Here is a 16,540-nt window from a genome sequence, read left to right on the forward strand (position 1 = left end):
AAATATCACGACTGAGTAGATTTGAGCACCTCCGATCTTTAACCAAGATTTATAGCTAATCAAAGAAGTGTACAGGGTTGCACTTTTATTTTTTGTTCATAAACAGATTTTCTTTTTTTTGTTCTCAAGAACAAAAAAAAAGAATAGAAATGCGTTTATTTGCGTTTTTTTTTTTTTCCAAATCTGTTTTTTGTTATCGGGAACAAAATTAGAACAGAAAGAAAGAAAAAAAAAAACTTGTTTCTTGTTTCTAGAACAATTTTTAAGAACAAAATTTTTCTTTCCTTTATTTTCTTCTCTTTTTTTCTTCTTATTTTCTTCTTCTTTTTCTTTGGCCGGTTGCCGGCCTCGGTCATAGCGGTGAACTCATTGGAGTGTCGTAGGCCCCGGCCGAGGTCGAGCGTTGCCCAACCACGGAGCCTCGCGTAGCTAGGCCGGCAGGTCCGAAGAAGAAGAAAAAAAGGAAAATTAAAATTTAAAAATAAAAAAATAAAGAAAAAAAAGGAAAAATAAAATTAAAAAATTAAAAGAAACAAAAAAAGAACACAAATTTACCAAACATATTTCTATTCTTTTTTTTTTATTCTCGGAATAAGTTTATCAAACGCGTTTTTCTGATTAAAAATTGTTCTCCGGAATAGAAATAATTTTTTCTAATTTCTGTTATCTGAAACACTTTTTGAATAGAAACACAAACAAATGCGCCCATAATGTATATATCCATATTTTTTAAAATTAATGTCTGTAAATAAAGATATATATATATTTATTTATTTATCTTTAACCGGGGACCTCGGTGAGAAAAGTTGAACTAGAAAGGGAAATGGTGGCCCATATAAAGAAAAAAAACCGCCATAATTAAATAATAATAATAATAAAAGGAGCAACGCCTCGAGCGGGCGGGAGCTTCGAAAGCACAAAAAGGCCGTCGTCTTCGACTCTTCGTAATCACAAGGACCCAGATACACAGAGAGAGAGAGAGAGAGAGAGAGAGAGAGAGAGAGAGTCTGCAAACTGCGCGTCCCGCGTCGCCGATCGCCGGGAGAATCGCCGCCGGCGAGATATGGGGAACCAGAAGCTGAAGTGGACGAAGGAGGAGGAGGAGGCGCTCCTCGCCGGAATCGCCAAGCACGGCGCCGGCAAGTGGAAGAACATCCTCAAGGACCCCGAATTCGCCCCGCCCTCGTCAATCGCTCCAACATCGACCTCAAGGTCGCTCTCCCTTCTCCCTTCTCCCTTTTATTTTTCTGTGAACTTTCGGTGCTCGGACGCGTGCATTTCCTGGGTTTTTTCTGTCCGGTGCTGATCCTCGACAAGGCGATAGCTTTTTCGACATTTGCGCTCGAGGTTTAAATGCGCGCTTCGGCGACAGAGACTCGTGTTCCTCGTCGCAGTGCAATGCGGGTGATTTTTGGCGTTTCTAGCGCAAGGAGTTTCGCGGTGTGCGGGAAAATTGAAATTCGAATGGCGATCTTCGCTTCCGTGGAAAGTACTTGGCATCGCTCTCCGGCTGTTTTTCGGAAAGTTATCCAGGGCGGAACTAGGGGAAAGGGATGAGTGTCTTTTATTTGAGCAAGAAAAGTTCCTTGATGGGTTTCAGGTTGAATTTCAAAGTTTGTGATGGTGCCGTCGAATCTGATGCAGCTGCGGTGTCGAATGTAGTTTTGGCAGCTTTAATTGAAGTTTGAAGGAGAGAATTGACTGTTGTGTTGATGAAACAGAATTTTAACTCTTCGAAAATACCTAGCACAATTTGGTCAATGGAAAAATTGGGTTATGACATTTTTTTCGGTTTTCATTGCTTCTCGAAATTCTGAAACATGCCGTGCGTTGCGCGGGTCAATTTGAGAATCGATCATTATGTTAAGCCTTGTTTGATGCGCTCGTATTGTTGCACAAAACTATATGTCGCCGTGAGCAAATATTTGATTGTCATGTTGCAGACTCATTTCATTTTTGCATTGTCAATAAGATTTTGATTTTACTCATCTTACCTTTAGATAAGTTGGGGATCTCTGTTGCCATATCAGCTTACTCTGGAGCTGTCGTAGACAACGCCCAATGTGTTGATATATTACTCTATTTATGAATTTATGCATAGCTGGATCAAATCAGCTCTGTCTGAGCTGAAATGCAGTGTGGTTCCTTGTTTTCACATTTTCCTTTGTACAGAGATAACGGCATCCTATAATGAAGTGCGATACCTTGTTTTTCATTTTCTTTTGTACAGACATAATAGCATCCCATAATGAAGTGTGATATCTTGTTTTTCATTTTCTTTTGTACAGACATAATAGCATCCCATAATGAAGTGTGATGCCTTGTTTTTCATTTTCTTTTGTACAGAGAAAGTAGCATCCCATAATTTCAATTTTCTCTTCTTTTCTTTTTTTCTTTGTGAAAACGCATGATGATTACACCTTTTAATCTTCCATATCCAGGACAAGTGGCGTAACTTGAGCGTCGGTACTTCTGGACAAGGTTCTAGAGATAAACAAAGGCTGTCAAAAGTGAAAAGTCTGATGGCCGCTCCTCAGTCCAGTACCGTGCCTCTAAATCCACAAGCTCATGCTGCATCTACTGATGTTGCATTGGTCAATTCTTCAAATAGCTTTCAAGATGGCAAAAATTATTCACTGTGGGTATCTGTGCTCCTTTTCCTTTTCAGTAACGGCAATCTTTTTTACTTCTATCCTTTCTTATCCTTTCTGTTTATACTCCCTTCTCTCTGGCATCTACTTGGGATTTTGTAAACTTGCACATTGGACCACTGCAGGAAGAAAAAGAAAGAAGCTTATGCAGGAATCTCTTAAGTGGGCATTCGTTATTGGTTGAGCATTTGCTAGATGAAAATTTGCTTTACTTCTACCTGATTTTTGTATAGGCCTTTGTTCTTTGTATGGTGTAAGACAATTATCACAAGGAACTGATTCGGCCATCAGTCCGTACCATGTCCCCGACCACACAGTGCATGACACAACAATACAATAGTGTCACACTCTTGAGTCACAGAGTGTACTTCTGTTCTGGGCACTTTGTGGAAGGTAGAAGGACATTCTTTGTGTTGTATGCTCCGATATCAACTCTGTAATGTTGCTGGATTGCTGTTTTTGATTCTTCTATTTAGAATACTTTGCATTCTTATAAGCTTCAAGTTGAGCCCTTTCTTGTCAATTGGAAGTAACAAATTACTTTGCTTCATCTTTCAGGCTTTTCAAGTTTTCATTGATGAATTTTTTGGATATATAGGGACAACACGCTAATCTTTGATGCACTTTCATCCCCGAAAGGTCCCAATGGATCCGACATTGGTGCTATTGTTAGCTTCATTGAGGTAAGTTGAGATCTTTTGTGACAGCATTTTAATTTGTCACTGGGAATGTTTGGAATATTTTTTGGTGATTTTTTTATGCACATTGTAGAAGCCGTGACAAACATCTTTAGTGAAGTTATGTTGATAGGCACATGTGGCTTGCGCGATGTGTGTTACATGTGATCTACAGGCTGCACTTTATCTATATATACTTTGGGTGCGTGTGTGGCTTTTACTGAATGACGAGAGAAGTAGTTATAAGACCGCCAATGCCTCACCACCGCGGATATGCTTTCTTAAGTTGAAGGTGGGATCTTTTGTGTATTTAGGTTTGTCCTAAAGGGATTAAATCAATCTCAAAAGCAACATTTAATGCTAACATTTGCTCTAGCCTTCCACAGGTGATTAATACTCAAATTGTTTTATCAGGAGGAAAGAGATGATGTCAGTTCTTTAGTCGACTCTTGTGTCTGCTTCAATGGTAGTTCTTACTTTCAGGAGGTGGTATAACATTAGTTTACTTGCCAAAAATGCAGCAAAGGCAAGAGGTGCCACCAAATTTTAAAAGATTACTGAGTTCAAAATTGAGAAGGCTTGTTTCTCAAGGCAAACTCGAAAAGGTAAATTTTCTTTTTTCACATTAATGTGAGTTTTATCAAACGGCATGTTATTTGAGATATGAATTGTTGACCTTGACAAGGCTTGGATTTACCGCAAGGGTTGTCTTTAGTATGGATGTTGCGTCCCCCCCCTCCCCTTTCTCCTTGGCTGATATTACCGAATTTTTTGTATGCTTTTACGGAAATGTAGCATCATCCGATTTCCCTTACTGTTATTGCAGGTGGAGAAATATTATAAGATCAGTCGACAAGCTCCTCTAGGAACAAAAACATCTGTCCCAGAGCAGAAGGTAGTTCGGTCCCTGCCATCACAGCAGTTGGCATTGTCAAGTCATGAGACAATGAAAGAGGTGGCAATGGCTGCCGCCTACAACGTTGTTGAAGCAGAGAACAAATCGTTTTTGGCTGCTGAGGCTGTTAAGGAGGCCGAACGAGTCTCAAAAATGGCAGATGATGCGGTTATGACGCTACAGCTAGTACAAGAGATATATGAACAATGTAAGTTCAATCCTCTTACTCTCTAATTGCCCTTGCAGTGCTGAGCTCTGAAAAAATTTCCCGTGGGGTTTTGCTTTGCAGGTTTGCAAGGTGAATTTGTTCTCATGACATAATGCATTCATTGTAACTCCAAAGGATTATACTTGCTGTAATTATCTGACTTGCCTTGCATGTAAATTTTTCCATGTAACATACTTAGGATTTTCTTGCCTCAAGCGCTCTTATTTGGTTGAATATCCGTTAGATCATATATGTTGCTGCTTACGAGTAAATAATTCTTTATTTGTTCTGCTTCAGAAGATTAGTCTTTTCTTGAGATTTTCCTTTGACCTTCAAGGTGTGTGCTAATTACAGCTATTCGTCAATTATTATGAACGACCCTAAGGAAGCTATTTTTCCCACCTGGGGCTAAAGAGAGAATTTAGAATGATAATAGGCTTTTCGGTTTGCAAACTGCAATTGCGGTCCACTGGACTCGAGAATAACTCCATCAAGATGCCTTTAATATGCCATCACAAATTTGTCGAGCTTCATCTTCTTTTGTTAGTCTTTTCTCAATGAAGGACTTGATGCGGTCGAGTTTGATATTTTTTCAGACCTTTACATCTTTATAATTCAGGGTATCGGATGACAGATTTGACGTAGCTTTCGCTAGTCATGTGAGCATGTCAAATTTTTATGATGCAGACATCGGGACCCGCAAGTAACAAACACTCTTTAGGCCTTCCAGCGACGTTTGACAGATTGTGGGTTGTCAATGTCATTCTTTTTGAGCCGATAGATGCCGAATTTTGATTGCGACGGAAAGAATCCGATCGACCACTCCTCTACCCAGATACCTATGCACAGAAATTCGATCACGGATGACCAATTTAAACCCTGCCCTTGTTCTACTGCAAAAAGGGAACTTGAGATGGATGTCACTTTCAATCTATCGATCTTTGTCTCTCACTTTCTGCGCAGATGCCAATCAGGCAAAATAACATATGTACATATATATATATATATAAATGGATGGCATCGTGGTAGTTTCTCCGGTATGATCTATTATTGTAGCCGCTTCCTTTACGAATTGCTTAATTCTTAAGTTATGCTTGTGCTGGGGAACTGGTCAAATCATAATCCTCCTTTTTCGTTAAGCTTCCTCCCGACCACTTGACCTCCAATAGTGTCTAACCTTATCTTTGCTTTTGCCGACGCCTTTCGAATCCTCTAGGGGCTATGTTGAAAAATAGGATCATGATTCTTTTCACGGGGCTTATAGTCAGAAAAAAAAAAAAAAAAAAAAAAGAAGAGAGAGGATAAATTGACCCCAAAAAATTAATAATCTTTCAAAAAAAAAAGTTATGTATCTATCAACGATCTTTCAAAGCAAGTCCAAGCAGACGGTATCTAAAGTCTGGACATTTGCTTCGATGAACATTTGATAGGACAAATGAAGATTTTCCCGAAATTCGAAAGTCTGACTATAATGCCCAAAATCATCGCTGGTTGGATCAAATTATTCTTTTACTGAATAAACGTTATAGCTAATTATACTTGGTCTGAAAAATAAACATAATGAGCAATTCTAATTTATCTATTTTTCGTAATCCAATGCGAACCACAAATTTAGTTATGTCAGTCTAGATCGAGGTTTTTTTTTTTTTTGGATTATTATTGAATAAAAGACATCATTTCTGATGACTGTCATTATCACATCTCTCTTTAGAGTTGTGTCTAGTATACTGTTTATTTTGGGAAAATTAATGATTTAGAAAATATTTTCCTGAAAATGATGGCTTATATGATTTTAAATAAATAATCAAGAAAATATTTTCATTATTGACAATAATTTATATTTAAACAATTTCGCGAATATGAAACATCTTTCATTAATTCATTATTCAAAAAGGTATAGATCGCTTTTTAGGATAATACTTTTCGAATTATTTATCTCTCACGAGATAAATGGAGTTTTTATAAAAAAAGAAGAAGAAGAAAAGAAAAGACATATATTTAAATGAGCAAAATTAAGTGGAGGAGGCGAGAATAATAGACGGAGAAGAAGTGGGTAATAATGGGAGGGACGGGGGAGGGCAAATCCGGAAGAAAGTGAAGCATCCGGAGTAAGGCGAATAGCCAACGCAATCTTGTTTCAAAAATAACCTAAAAGGTTGTCGCACGCGCTTTCCTTGGTTCTCGCCTCCTCTCCCTTCTGCAACATCCTCATCACCATCATTCCTCAGCAAACAACAACAACAGCAAGAAGCTCCTCCACCCCTTCCTCCTTCCTCCTTCTCCAATCTTCAAACTCCGCGGGCTCAGATCCGAGGAGTTTGATTGCAAAAAAACCCCCCCTTTCTCTCTCTCTCTCTCTCTCTCTTCATCTCCACCAGCATCATCGCTCAGGTTCCTTCCCCCCTCTCTCTCTCTCTCTCTCTCTCTCTCTAGAGCCGTCGTAGCTCGCCGCCGCCGCTGCGTCGTCGGTTTTTGGTCGGCGATTTGCGAGATTTTCTTTTTTTTTTTTTTTTGGGGGTGGGTTTAGAGTGGCGTTGGTTGATTCCGTGGCCGGCTTCGGGGAGGCCGCGGCCGGTGGGAGATTGATTTCGGGGATTCGGATCTCGGGAGGAGGCTCTCTCCACGTCTCCCGAGATCGGAATTTCTTGATCTGGATGCCGCCTTTTCTGATTCGGGGAGAAAAGTCGGGGGCCAATTTGAGGTGTTTCGGCATTGGGAATCCTTCCGAGGCCAGTTTCCCGGACGTTCGTGGATTGCCAGGAGATGGGGATTTGGGACGGGGGAGGGGGAGGGGAGGGAGTTTTGGGAGCTGGATGGTCGGTTTTTGGTGGTTGCAGACTGGGGGTGTCTCGATGCGGCGGCGAGTCTTTCCTAGAAGCTGGATTGTGGATGCCGCCTTTTTTTTTTATTTGGGGAGCGAATTTGGGGGAATTTTAACGTGCCTTGGCACTGGGAATCCGTCCGAGGCAAGTTTCCCGGACGTTTGTGGATTACTAGATATGGGGATTTGGGAAAGGGGTGGGGGGTTTTTGGAAGCTGGTAAGTCAGTTTTTGGTGGTTGGAGACTGGGGGTGCGTCGATGCGGCTGGATTGCTGCGTGTCGTTGGGGTCTTTTATTTTATATGGTGGATTAGGACTAGGAAGACTCGACTTCTTGTTGCTACCTTATTCTGTTTTTCATACTAAACTTCGGCCTCTGCGAGGCGGAAGTGTTCCTTGAATGATTTTTTTTTTTTTGGTTCTTTTTTGTGCAGTCATGGCAGGCTTGACACCAGAAGGATCTCAGTTTGATCCCCGTCAGTTTGATTCCAAGATTAATGAGCTGTAAGTTTTCCTCCTGTTCCGTGTCATGCTCCTTTTCGATTGAATGATTCTGAGTTAAAGTGAATTGATTGTTTGCCGTGGTGCGTATATTGTTTGCAGGACAACTGAAGCGCAAGAATTTTTTACTTCTTATGATGAGGTTTACGATAGCTTTGACTCGATGGGTCTGCAGGAAAACCTCCTCAGGGGCATCTATGCTTATGGTACGTCTAGAGAGGATCCCCCCCACTTACAGATTTAGTTGCTACTCTCGAATTTTCCATTAGCTTGCTTAATCGCTCTTTTTGTCGAACAAGTACCTACATTACTTGGTGGTGCGATCATTGAGAACTTTCTGCTAAATTCTGACTGTCTGAGATGTAAAGTTCTGAAAATGTAGTTATTGTATTCTGATTTGCTACCTGACCAGCGTTCATATGTTTCTGTGGCTGTTATATTCAAGTTGATCATGCACTGATTATTCCTCCTGTTATCTTCTTATCAAGGTTTTGAGAAGCCTTCTGCCATTCAACAAAGGGGAATTGTGCCATTTTGTAAGGGTCTTGATGTGATTCAACAGGCTCAATCTGGAACTGGAAAAACTGCAACTTTCTGTTCCGGAATCTTGCAACAACTTGACTATGATGTTGTTCAATGCCAGTCTCTAGTTTTGGCCCCAACTAGGGAATTGGCTCAGCAAATTGAGAAGGTCATGCGAGCATTGGGTGACTATTTGGGTGTGAAGGTTCATGCTTGTGTGGGTGGAACCAGTGTTAGGGAGGATCAGCGTATTCTTCAAAGTGGCGTGCATGTTGTTGTGGGTACCCCTGGCCGTGTTTTCGACATGCTGCGGAGACAGTCACTTCGACCTGATTATATCAAGATGTTCGTGTTAGATGAAGCCGATGAAATGCTTTCACGAGGATTCAAAGATCAGGTTTGCGGTGGTCTAAGATCTTTGTTCTTTTCTAGTTTTCTTGTTTAGAACACTTATAAGAAGCTTGATCTAGATAAATGACTTCTACTAATACATTTGTTGAGGTCCTATCATTTGTGGTTAACATGAATATGGTTCATAAACATTCGTAAAAAGAAAATTGTGAGCAATAACTAATAAACCCCGCCAAGCGAAATGGCGGGCAAAAGCAATCGTCATGGATGTGGACTAGTAGATCAGCAATTGCTATGGCATATATGATGATATAATGGGCTGAACGAATTGCTGTTAATGATGGAGCTGTTTGACAAGTCCTGGCCCCTTTTGTGTGCACTGTTGAAATATGTACTCCATGACGGGTGGTCACGGGGTTACGAGAAATGGATCTGTGCCACCATATTTTACATGTAACATATGTGCACTTATGCATGTATATCTTCTCCCTTTGTACAATTTTGTTTTGACCTACCTGCACATTTTAGGATTATCAAGGGATGCCTTTTCTGGTTCTTTTGTGTGGTTTGGCTCATTAATCTATAGCACTGCACTGTGGTTTACATCATCAAGGTGATTTTACCTGTGACTCACTACTACTGTTCTCTTTTTTCAGATCTACGACATTTTCCAGCTGCTGCCATCAAAGATTCAGGTTGGTGTATTTTCGGCTACAATGCCACCAGAGGCCCTTGAGATCACTAGGAAATTCATGAACAAGCCTGTTAGAATTTTGGTGAAGCGCGAAGAGCTCACCCTCGAGGGTATCAAGCAGTTTCATGTCAATGTCGACAAGGAAGAATGGAAGCTGGAAACGTTGTGCGATCTCTATGAAACCCTGGCCATCACCCAGAGTGTCATTTTTGTCAATACCAGGCGCAAAGTCGACTGGCTGACTGACAAAATGCGAAGCCGAGACCACACTGTCTCTGCTACTCATGGTGACATGGACCAGAATACTCGTGATATAATCATGCGGGAGTTCAGGTCTGGGTCTTCTCGGGTTCTCATCACCACCGATCTCTTGGCTCGTGGAATTGATGTGCAGCAAGTCTCACTTGTTATTAATTATGATCTGCCAACCCAACCGGAGAATTACCTACATCGTATAGGACGTGGTGGACGTTTTGGAAGAAAGGGTGTTGCCATAAACTTTGTGACAAGGGACGATGAGAGGATGCTGTTCGATATACAAAAGTTCTACAATGTGGTCGTCGAGGAGCTACCATCGAATGTGGCTGATCTCCTTTGAAGAGGTTTTTGGTCTCTGTGGCGAGTGAAATTTTTCCATCTCTTAAGCAGTTTTTGTTGCTCTTTTGTTTCAGTAACTTAAGGTACTTTGCTAAGTCTATATGACCATTTAATTGTAACGGAGCCTCAATTGCAACATCCCTGCGGCAAGTGTTGCAGGGAGGTTTGGTTTTGTGCGGTCTTTTTCGTAACGCTGTCGAAAGTCATGTAGTAGGTTGGACCACTTGCGTCTGTTTTGATCCGCCCCTTTCTATATATTTCATATTGCTTGTCACCTTTACTCTCTTCGTTTCGTTCCAGCTCTTTCTTTGGTGTTCTGGCCTTGATTTGGCTTCTCTTGCTAGAGTCGACCCTTCTTTATTAGACTCGACAACCGAAACTAGCTTGAATGGTCAAAGCTATAGGAGGAGCAAAATAATTCGATAGTTTCTCTCTAGTCTGTCCTTCCACACATCAATCATTTGCATTATGCCTAAAGGACAATGATGGGGGGAGTTCAATCCGGTCATTGCCATTTGCTGTTGCCAAGTGCACTAACACGATCCAGGAAAGTAAGTCAATGAGATTAAGTCCAGGGTTCCATCAGAAAATACGCGAGGTTCGTGGATAGTTTTGAGTCGAGGCTGCTGAGTGCTGTGGCAACTGCACCCAGTGCAATTACTTTCCTCCATGGTTTCCACGACCTCCCTAATGACTCATGTCTCACTCCGCACGATGGGCATCTCTTTTTACTAATTAAACAACTGCTAGGTCCTCGCTGGCGCAATTTATTAGTTAGGAGTAAGCTTTTCTACAGTGCTCACGTCTTTGCCATGCGTGCCCTCTTTCTTTGACGTATCATACCCACTGCTTAAGCCATCAGATGCACAAAATATTGACATGAATTAACCTCCATATAATCGCCCATGAACACAAACCCTGAAACCACACGCTGAGCTCTAATCTTCGTTCGCCATGGATATGCGTACCTGTTGTCTTCAGTCGCCTCGATCAAGAACAATGACCAGCTTAGGAGCTGCAGTTTGGTGCTAAAAATGTCGTGTTTGAGCAAACTACAATTTCAATTATGTGCAATCCATAACATCCCAGAAAAAGTACAACAGTCATAATTTTTCGTGAGACATTTCACTTACTAATAGTTTACCTATAGTCAGCAAGTGTAAATCCGGTTTTCACCAGCGAATGACCTTATGATCAGTCAAACCGAATAAATGTAAACAAAACCGACCATCTGGATTGGATTCTTTTGCAGAAGATGCACTCTACCCACTTATTCTGCGGTTGGATGCAAAAGCTCCCAGTAAAACCACAGTCTGAGAAATGCATCTTCCTTCAAGCAGTATATACAGGCTTCGAAAAACTCCAGGCAATGATGACAAGGTAACCGCATAGAATATACAGAGGGCATAGACAGAGAAATGGGGAGTCGCTAATACCGCAATTTCTCATCATTGTTAAAGTGCAAGCTCTCAATACCCTTAAGAGTGGACTCAAGATTCTTCGTGTTTGAGGCACTTTTACTACCAGAAGGACGATTCTGCTCTGATGATCCAATAGGTGAACTTCTCTGGCCACCTGGAAACTTTGGGAGTGCTCCAGGGTTTATATCTGTTGTACGCAGGGTGGAAAGATCGGATTCCTTCCCAGGAACAACCGCTTCACGACTGCTAGAGGCAGCCGCTCTCCTAGATGATCCACTTGACCACAAAAAGTTAGAACTGGATGGCTGCATAGATTCAAGTGACCATCTATTAATCACATGTTTAACATTAAAATCCATAAAAATATCAAGCTTAATACAAATCAGATAAGAAGGTTTACTAACGTAAATTTGACATTATCGTAACATTTGCGGAGGGAAAAAAAAAGAAACCAAAACCAGTGCTTTATAACAAGAATCATAACTCTCGCACAGCCTCGGCATTGTGTACAGGGGATGCGAAAAATAATTCAGTAATATTTTATGCTGCTTGGCAAGAATCTCTCTCTTTGAAGAAAAAGCACAGATAATACTGATGGTAGCTTAAAAAGCAACTATATATATGTTTAATAGAAGCAAAATCATGAACATAAGTATATCAAAGTCACAGTGATCATATACAGAATCCACCACTCTAGAACATTCAAAATGTCCCGACAGCTATGCATACAAGCAAGGATTATCATTAAATGAAACACTATACTACACTGCGCAATATGTCAGGTAAACAGGAAAATCTATAGCTTCACATGAAAACAATCTGCACCAAGCATAAGCCTCTGGAAATCACTCCAATTAGCTGCATCACCTTTTCCAACCAATTGAAAATCATGATGTGCATCATACAAGAAGTTCCAAGTCCATGATAAACACGAGCAAAGTTGCAGTCTAGTAAATCGAACCAAAATTGTAAAATACAGACTTTGAAAGTTAGCATATGCATGACAACAGCACCACATTCCATGTAAACTTAGTTTGGTCGCCGAAACATCTGTTTGAAAACATTGTCTTACAACAATCAAGTCTCTTCAGATCTCCTCATGTGTCACAATCAACTGCATCATGGTCATGAATCCAGCTGTAGGGTGTCACCAACAGACATATTCCATATGGTAGACACTTAAAAACACGAGTGCTCTCCACTCAAAATATTCTGGTGAGTCATGATATGGTGTTGTACCGCATCCCATTTTCACAAGTATATTCTATTCTTTGATATAAGGGCATGTAAGCAAAATAATGAAAGAATGCACAGAAGAAGTTACAAACCATGGCATCTCTAGAGATAGCGTGCTCATTTGCAGCTGGATTCTTTTGTTTAGATAAAATTCCAGATGTCACTATTGGTCCGGAATGCATCCTGCGAGAAGGCTCTGCTGAAGACCAACCAACAGGTCTATTATCTTCACCACCTGCAGCAAAGTACACAAGCTGACAAGCAGCAATCCCAAATACGGCGCATAATTGGCAGACTGCACCTGCCAGCAGGTGTTGTCAGTGGGCATGGAGAACTACCTAATTGCTTATCGGCATTGACAGCAGGGGAAGTTCCGCCGAAACTTGGTCCAGCACCAGAACCCTGCATAAAAATGTCAAAATGGTGTAAAAAACCCCAGTATACTGCCTATTAATACCCCAATAAAACAAAGAAAAGTTGCTTACAAGAGGACGAGGAGCTGCAGTAGCAATCTGTGATTGTTGATATTTCAAAATGGTCCAGTCGAAAACATAATCAAACTGAAAACCTAAAGCACAAAAAGCACTAGATACAAATCACCCAATGATACAGGAAATATTAACTTGTCCCCATTATTTGTTAAACTACATTCAGTGCAATTTAACAAAATGACAAGACTATCAGAAGCAGAGGAAGTTCAAACCTTCACGGATGAAAAGGTCTCGGAAAAGTCTCTTCAAATAAGTATAATCTGGTTTGTCATCGAACCTCAATGACCGACAATAATGGAAGTACGATGCAAATTCTGATGGATAGCCCCGGCATAAGGCCTACAGATGAGCAAATTATCCCCATCAACTCACTGTAGAAATGATACTTCCCTTGTTCTCTGACATTTTTACGAGGGGAGGTTTACCTCAAGACATAACTCTAGATTTCTATGTAAGCAGTAATTTTACCTCAATAGAAGTTGAAACTTTCTTTTCACTGATTTTCTCATACTTCTGTTTCTTCGTTCCTGCTTTAAGTCCCTGCCAGGGAAGGCTGCAGGATGGATAGGGCCATTGCTAAGGAATAATCAAAGAATATGAACAATAAGAAGAGCTATAGGCAGCGATGAGTCCCACCTTCCTCTCAGAAAGTACATTAAGACAAATCCAAGTGATTCTAAATCATCCCTGCGGCTTTGTTCTTCGCACAACATGAAGATACCCAGGATAAAAAGCAGTCAGTACATGCCAAACTAACAAGCATGAGATAGCAGTACAAATGAGTATGCACTAGGCCTACCAATGCCCAGGTGAGTATTCATGCTCGCATATCTCGCAGTTCCCGTCAAATTTTTGTTTTCCCTACAAACCATTTATCACGCATTAGAAGTGGCACTAGCATCAGGTAATTGAGTACAAATATTAATAACTATAATTCCCATCTCCAGAGTTGTTTCACATATACAGGTCCGTATAGGTACCACTAAGTGAAAGTTGGCATCAATATAGGCCTCACAATGGGCCCCAAAATTGTTTCTCTTTTGTTCCCCTCCAGGGGATCTAGCAAGGGGAGAGCCAGGCATTTAATATGAGACATAATCATACAAAATAGATAAGCAATAGGGAGACCCATAAAGCCTCACCAAGCATACATAAGAACCAATTGTAAATGCAAATGCACCTCACCGTGCACGCAGAAAAAGAAAAGAAGAATCAAACTAAACCTTTTTCTAATCTTGAAACAAGGCAACATATATTTTCCAGGACATTCTCTGACTATGCTGCCATAAAAGCCATGCCCATGACTTAAAACAGAAACTGAGTGCAAATGCTTTCTTCCCCTTACTAAAATGTGCGTCTAAATACATGAGATGAGGCTCCTGCACATTTGGGCCTGCATGGGAAGTCAAGTAGGCAGTTTCACCCCTTCACTAAAGAGGTAGTATTCACCCTGGAGCCTGGGATCTATAGGCCAGTATTGCCCTCTAAGTGACCATGGATAGAATAAATAAGATCACACATATGAATTACCAATCATGGTCTTTTTACAGGACAAGCAATCTAACACAATATAAGATGACAGCAATTTCAGGTCCATATTGCTTAGAACAATATTGGCACTTGCACCAGTAAAAAAAAAATAATAGATGAAACACATAGATCCTTAAACTGCACTTTTGGAAATTAAATGAAGCCAACCTGTAGGGAATATGTTGATGGGTTGATGTGTCTCTATACTTCTTTGCTAAACCGAAATCGATTACATAAACCTGCATGCCAGTCATCCATGAGTAACCCAGAAAACACAAATTATCATTGCAAATGAAGAGTACCGATGGCAACCTGATTAGCACGCCTCCCCAAACCCATAAGGAAATTGTCTGGCTTTATATCTCGATGAAGAAATGATTTCGAGTGAACAAATTCAATCCGATTGATCTGAAATGAATAGAGATAACAAAGACACGCAAGGGGATTAATAAAGCACAATAATCACTTCCGCACACTACAGAGAAAACAACTCCACTTACCATCTGATCTGCAAGCATGAGAACAGTCTTGAGAGACAGTTTTCTACTGCAAAAGTTAAACAGATCTTCAAGACTAGGCCCCAGTAAGTCCATCACGAGGACGTTGTAATCTCCTTCAGCACCAAACCATCTCACATTTGGAATGCCAGCTACCACAATCAGACATCAGCAGTTAGGCAACAACCCAGGAGCACACATCACAGAATTAGCATAAAATACCCAGGATGCAGGAGACGTCTTACTTCCTCCTTGAAGAATTTTATACAACTTCGCTTCGTATAACAATTGAGGATGCTTAGTCTTGACAGGTTCCTGAAAAAAAGAAAAAAGGTGCCAACAAGATGCAAATCGTCAGAAGAAACACAGAAAGAAAACAACTTCAGCAACACACGCGGACCGGTTCACGCATCAAGGAATACCAAACGCAAAATTGCTCAGCCAGCTTCTTTGAAAAAGGAAAGGCAAAAAGCCATAAACAGTATTCAATTATCCATCATATAGAAAACGCTTTAACTAAGGTTTGAACCACCATACTGCCCATGTCGACTATCAACTCCTATCGTGAACAAAGTCCTCAACAGCCGGAGAGAACACAATATCAGTTTCACCACACGACCCAAACACGCACAGCAAAAAAAAAAAAAAAAAAAAAAAACAAATTGCGACCATTCCCAAGTTAACTTGCACAGCTCAAATTTCAAAAGAGTACTATCAAACGACTCGAACCGAGCAACCACAAAATCACACCAATTGAAGCAAAAATCGCACAATACCACACAGCGAAAAAGGCAACGCTAGGATGAAGGAACACTCACGAGCTTGATCGCAACTTCCTCGTTCGTCTGCACATGGGTCCCTGCCAAGTCAACGAAATCCCCGAGTCACTAAAACGCCGTCACCGCAAAGAAAGACAACAAGAGATCGAAACGGAGCAAATCCAGAGGAACGCGGAAAACCGCAGCAGCTCGAGGAGAAGCCCCAAAAAAAAAAAAGGAAAAAAAAAAATTCAAAGAGGAGGGAGGAAGGGACCGAGGTAAATCTCGCCGAACGATCCGCTGCCGATCTTGCGGCCGAGCCGGAACTTGTTGCCGACGCGGGGCTCCATGGAGGCGGAGGCGGAGGCGGCGATCGGCGGCCGGGAAACCCTAACGCTGCGTGCGGGAGAGGCGACCGCTGAATGAAATTCTATCTCTCCATCAAAGGCGCCAGGGAAGGGAAGGACAAAGACGCTAGAGAGAGAAAGTGGGTGTGGGTGTCTCTCCCTCCTTTTCAACTTTTTTTTTCTTTTTTTGGGTCTAAAAACGTTGCCATTCATTCTTATCGCTTTCAAACCCCCCTTTCTTTTCAGTTTTTCAAATTTTCTAGAATTTAATTGTTTTTGTAGAATTTAATCAGTTCTACCAATTCAATTTTAAATTTTCTAATTTTGTCGATATACTTTGACTC

At 41.0% G+C, this 16,540-nt stretch overlaps 3 protein-coding genes across 3 annotated transcripts; 2 read left to right on the forward strand and 1 right to left on the reverse strand.

Annotated features, from left to right (window-relative positions):
- Positions 1–957: 957 nt before the first annotated feature.
- On the forward strand, positions 958–4,679 carry LOC120289006 (telomere repeat-binding factor 4-like). The gene is given in 7 exon segments (XM_039303406.1): positions 958–1,175; positions 1,178–1,212; positions 2,442–2,638; positions 3,250–3,334; positions 3,850–3,933; positions 4,155–4,431; positions 4,513–4,679. Coding segments are annotated over 7 exon segments (822 nt in total). The 5' UTR covers positions 958–1,063; the 3' UTR covers positions 4,545–4,679.
- Positions 4,680–6,570: 1,891 nt separating this feature from the next.
- LOC104423007 (eukaryotic initiation factor 4A-2) lies at positions 6,571–10,196 on the forward strand. The gene is made up of 5 exons (XM_010035462.3): positions 6,571–6,822; positions 7,686–7,755; positions 7,855–7,958; positions 8,241–8,671; positions 9,282–10,196. Exons 2-5 carry the CDS (start codon positions 7,688–7,690, stop codon positions 9,915–9,917), a joined length of 1,239 nt encoding a protein of 412 aa, XP_010033764.1. The 5' UTR covers positions 6,571–6,822; positions 7,686–7,687; the 3' UTR covers positions 9,918–10,196.
- Positions 10,197–10,958: 762 nt separating this feature from the next.
- On the reverse strand, positions 10,959–16,352 carry LOC104423008 (casein kinase 1-like protein 2). Its single transcript, XM_010035463.3, has 14 exons — positions 16,124–16,352; positions 15,910–15,950; positions 15,337–15,406; positions 15,095–15,243; positions 14,907–15,002; positions 14,763–14,833; positions 13,864–13,925; positions 13,701–13,764; positions 13,533–13,617; positions 13,277–13,403; positions 13,059–13,141; positions 12,912–12,975; positions 12,666–12,808; positions 10,959–11,642 (listed from the first exon to the last, which is right to left on the reverse strand). Exons 1-14 carry the CDS (start codon positions 16,197–16,199, stop codon positions 11,346–11,348), a joined length of 1,428 nt encoding a protein of 475 aa, XP_010033765.2. The 5' UTR covers positions 16,200–16,352; the 3' UTR covers positions 10,959–11,345.
- Between the last annotated feature and the right edge of the window lie 188 nt (positions 16,353–16,540).

Source organism: Eucalyptus grandis, chromosome 10 (assembly GCF_016545825.1).
Source record: "Eucalyptus grandis isolate ANBG69807.140 chromosome 10, ASM1654582v1, whole genome shotgun sequence".
NCBI classification, from domain to species: domain Eukaryota; kingdom Viridiplantae; phylum Streptophyta; class Magnoliopsida; order Myrtales; family Myrtaceae; genus Eucalyptus; species Eucalyptus grandis.